This window comes from Cyprinodon variegatus, unplaced genomic scaffold (assembly GCF_000732505.1).
Source record: "Cyprinodon variegatus isolate N-32 unplaced genomic scaffold, C_variegatus-1.0 Scaffold398, whole genome shotgun sequence".
In the NCBI taxonomy this organism is placed as follows: Eukaryota; Metazoa; Chordata; class Actinopteri; order Cyprinodontiformes; family Cyprinodontidae; genus Cyprinodon; species Cyprinodon variegatus.
In genome coordinates, this window is record NW_015150851.1 from 629,554 (window position 1) to 632,512 (window position 2,959).

At 36.2% G+C, this 2,959-nt stretch overlaps 1 protein-coding gene across 2 annotated transcripts in view; it reads right to left on the reverse strand.

Moving 5' to 3' along the window:
• Positions 1-2,959, reverse strand: part of LOC107092879 (dehydrogenase/reductase SDR family member 13-like) — a 20,653-nt gene that overhangs the window by 15,052 nt on the left and 2,642 nt on the right. Inside the window, exons 4-5 of one of the 2 annotated variants that reach the window (XM_015387569.1) lie at positions 2,328-2,654; positions 1,386-1,709 (exon numbers count right to left, since the gene is read on the reverse strand). The exons of the other annotated variant lie outside the window; for it this stretch is intronic. Coding sequence (XP_015243055.1) covers positions 1,453-1,709; positions 2,328-2,654 — 584 coding nt within the window. The 3' untranslated portion in view covers positions 1,386-1,452. Of the gene's footprint in view, positions 1-1,385; positions 1,710-2,327; positions 2,655-2,959 lie in introns of those variants that run through there. 2 annotated transcript variants of the gene reach the window in all.

The following is a 2,959-nucleotide window of genomic DNA, read 5'->3' on the forward strand; positions in this document are numbered from 1 at the left end:
AAAACACCAATTTTATTTGCAAACTTTGTTTGCTTGTATAGTTTTTTCTACTTTTAGCACAATTTGCTCTCTAAATATCCAATTATATTGACTAATATACAGAACATTAGATAAAGTATCATTAATTTCACATAAACAATCAACAGAACCACACTACTTTTATAAAATTCTGCAACATAATAGGTCTCAGGAGATGGTCAGGATTTGAAGGCCTGATGCTTGGGGTTTGGTTGTTTCTCTCCCACTGAATCCTGAGCCACCAATTGTGGCAGTTAACAGTCATCTATCAGTGACTGTTAACGGTCACTGATAGATGAGTAGTTTTGGATTTCCCTGTTTACTCTTCAGAAACACTTACTACTGTATGGCAAAAACTATTTCCTTATATCAGATAATATATTGAGTGGAAAGTTAAAGTGAAGTCCTTCAGTACAAAAAAAACAAATCACTGAAATCACTGAAAGGTTTTGTCAGCATAGAAAAAAATAACAGCAGAAGAAAAAAAAAACAAATGGTGGCTTTTCTTAAGGCTAAAAAGTATTTTCAAACAAGCCAATCGTCTATTGCATGGGTCTTCAATGTTTTTCAGGCCAAGGACCCCTTAATTTTATATATTGTATGAAATTGTGTTATATTAAACTGGTTCTATAGTCACTCTATTACAGATGGAGTAATGTAATGGAACTAATTTTGCCCTGGGATTATTAAAGTATTTCTGATTCTGATTCCTTGTTGATGGGACAGGTGTTGTGAATGAAACCGTGTCCAGCTTGAAAGAGCTCCTGTGTATCGCTGAATGTGTGCATTGATGACTGAAAGACATCTTCTGCCTCCATTTATCTGATTACTACAGTGTGTTGAATTCATGTTAATGTTTATTTGAAGATATTTCAATTAGTGGAAAAAATTGCAGGGGGAATATAAAAAAAAAGGTTTAGGTTACAGCTATCCTATACCTGTTTGACCTCTTTTCTCTGGTTCATTTGTCATTTATGTTGAAGACTAGTCATGTTTTTAGATATTTTATGCGTCAAACCTTGATAATCTTTCTCTGACTTTTTGAAGAACTAAAAAAATCTAGAGTCTATGTTTCTGTTCTTACTATTAAACGTATTGGAACAACAATAACAAAACATTATTTATATAATCTTCTAATTTCCACCCTTTTGTCAAATATTTGACTTATTTTTACTCAGAAACGCAGATCTGCATTGATGACTGAAAGACATCTTCTGCCTCCATTTATTTGTTGAATTCATGTTAATGTGGATTTAAAGACATTTCTTTTAGTGGAAAATATTGCAGGGGGGAAAATAAGTCTAATTAACCAAAACTTCGTGACCCCCATGCAGTACCTCTGCGGACCCCCTAGGGGTCGCGGACCCCCTGTTGAAGAGCTCTGGTCTATTGCATTCATTTTTTATTAATGAATTCCTAAAAGTAGGCTATTCTTCAAAGGTTACAAAATCTCTGGCTGATCTCCCACAGCTTCTTTGCAGTAGCATCATCCTTGGCTTTTGCAAGAACTTCTTTTGCAGTGCAGTTGGAGAAGTAGCACCCACTCAGGTGTTCGATGCCCTCCTGTAGGGCACAATATAAAGTGGTTTGGCTTCCTTGGGTGGGGTTCTTCATAAGAAGTCCTCCTATGATCTTAATGATGATTTTAAGTATTGAGTTTGTGTTCCTGTTGAGTTCAGTCTTGATGACTCCTGCAAGAACATTGTCATTTTAATTATCAAACTAGCTTCAAGTATATAAAAACTTAAAGGTATATCACAGCATTACATCAATTCCTCTGATTTTTTTTTAGGTAAAGTAATTTCTCTTAAAAGCAGAGGTTTCTTATTCTAAAATCTGATGTGGTCAGATGTCATGCAACCTGAATCTGTTCTATCCATTCTATGCTGACACCTCATGACATCATCCATCTATTATGGATATTACAATGTGTTAAGAAATGACAAAAAAAAATGATAGAAGCAACAGGTAAAAAGACAAACAATGAGGTTTATGTTTGTATAGCTGGGATTTGATCAAACAGTTTGCAAAAAAAAAAAAAAAAGTGAACATGGAAGTATTTTTTTGCTCCAAAATTGTTAACCTCATGTTAGCCTTCAAACATATGGGTTCTTGGGATCAAAGTGATCAGTAGAATTTTCTGCATTGAAAGGCAGTATACCTTTTAAATATTTTGTTGAATACATGTACTTTTCAGTTGCTTATACAAGAAACCTTAACATAACCTCCCTGTATGTCATAAAATTTTGTCAAATAATGTTCAGTTGATTATACATTAATCATTGTAATTCTTTACCACTCAAACTTACCTGGATGGAGCGAGTAACAAGTCACCTTGGTTTCCTGCAATCTCTTTGCAAGCTCGTGGGTGAACAGAACATTGCACAGCTTACTAGATCCATAAATTCTAAAGCGATCTAATAATGATGTCCCAAGTCCTAGATCTTTGTTAGTGTTCAGGTAGTCAAAACCAATTTTTCCCAATTTGTGTAATCCAGAAGAGACATTTACCACCCTGCTTGGTCCACACTCCTTCAGTCTATCTAGTAACAAGTTAGTAAGCAGAAAATGACCGAGATGGTTGACGCCAAACATCATCCCGAACCCATTCTCCGTTCGACCAAATGCAATCAGTCCTGAAACAAAAGATGGATAATCTTGAAATGTCTCTGTCAACATGACATCTTAAATCAAAGCAAATTTTAAGACAAGAGGTTTTGTAAGTGGTCACAACTCTTATGCTACGTTCACACCGGACGCAGCAGGCGCAGCAGAAGCAACGAGTTTACATGCAAAGTCAATGGTTGATGTGTGTCAAGGCGCAGCAAAAGGTCCCGCAGCGCCTTTTGAGCAGCAGGCGCAGCAGAAGCAACGAGTTTACATGCAAAGTCAATGGTTGATGTGTGTCAAGGCGCAGCAAAAGGTCCCGCAGCGCCTTTTG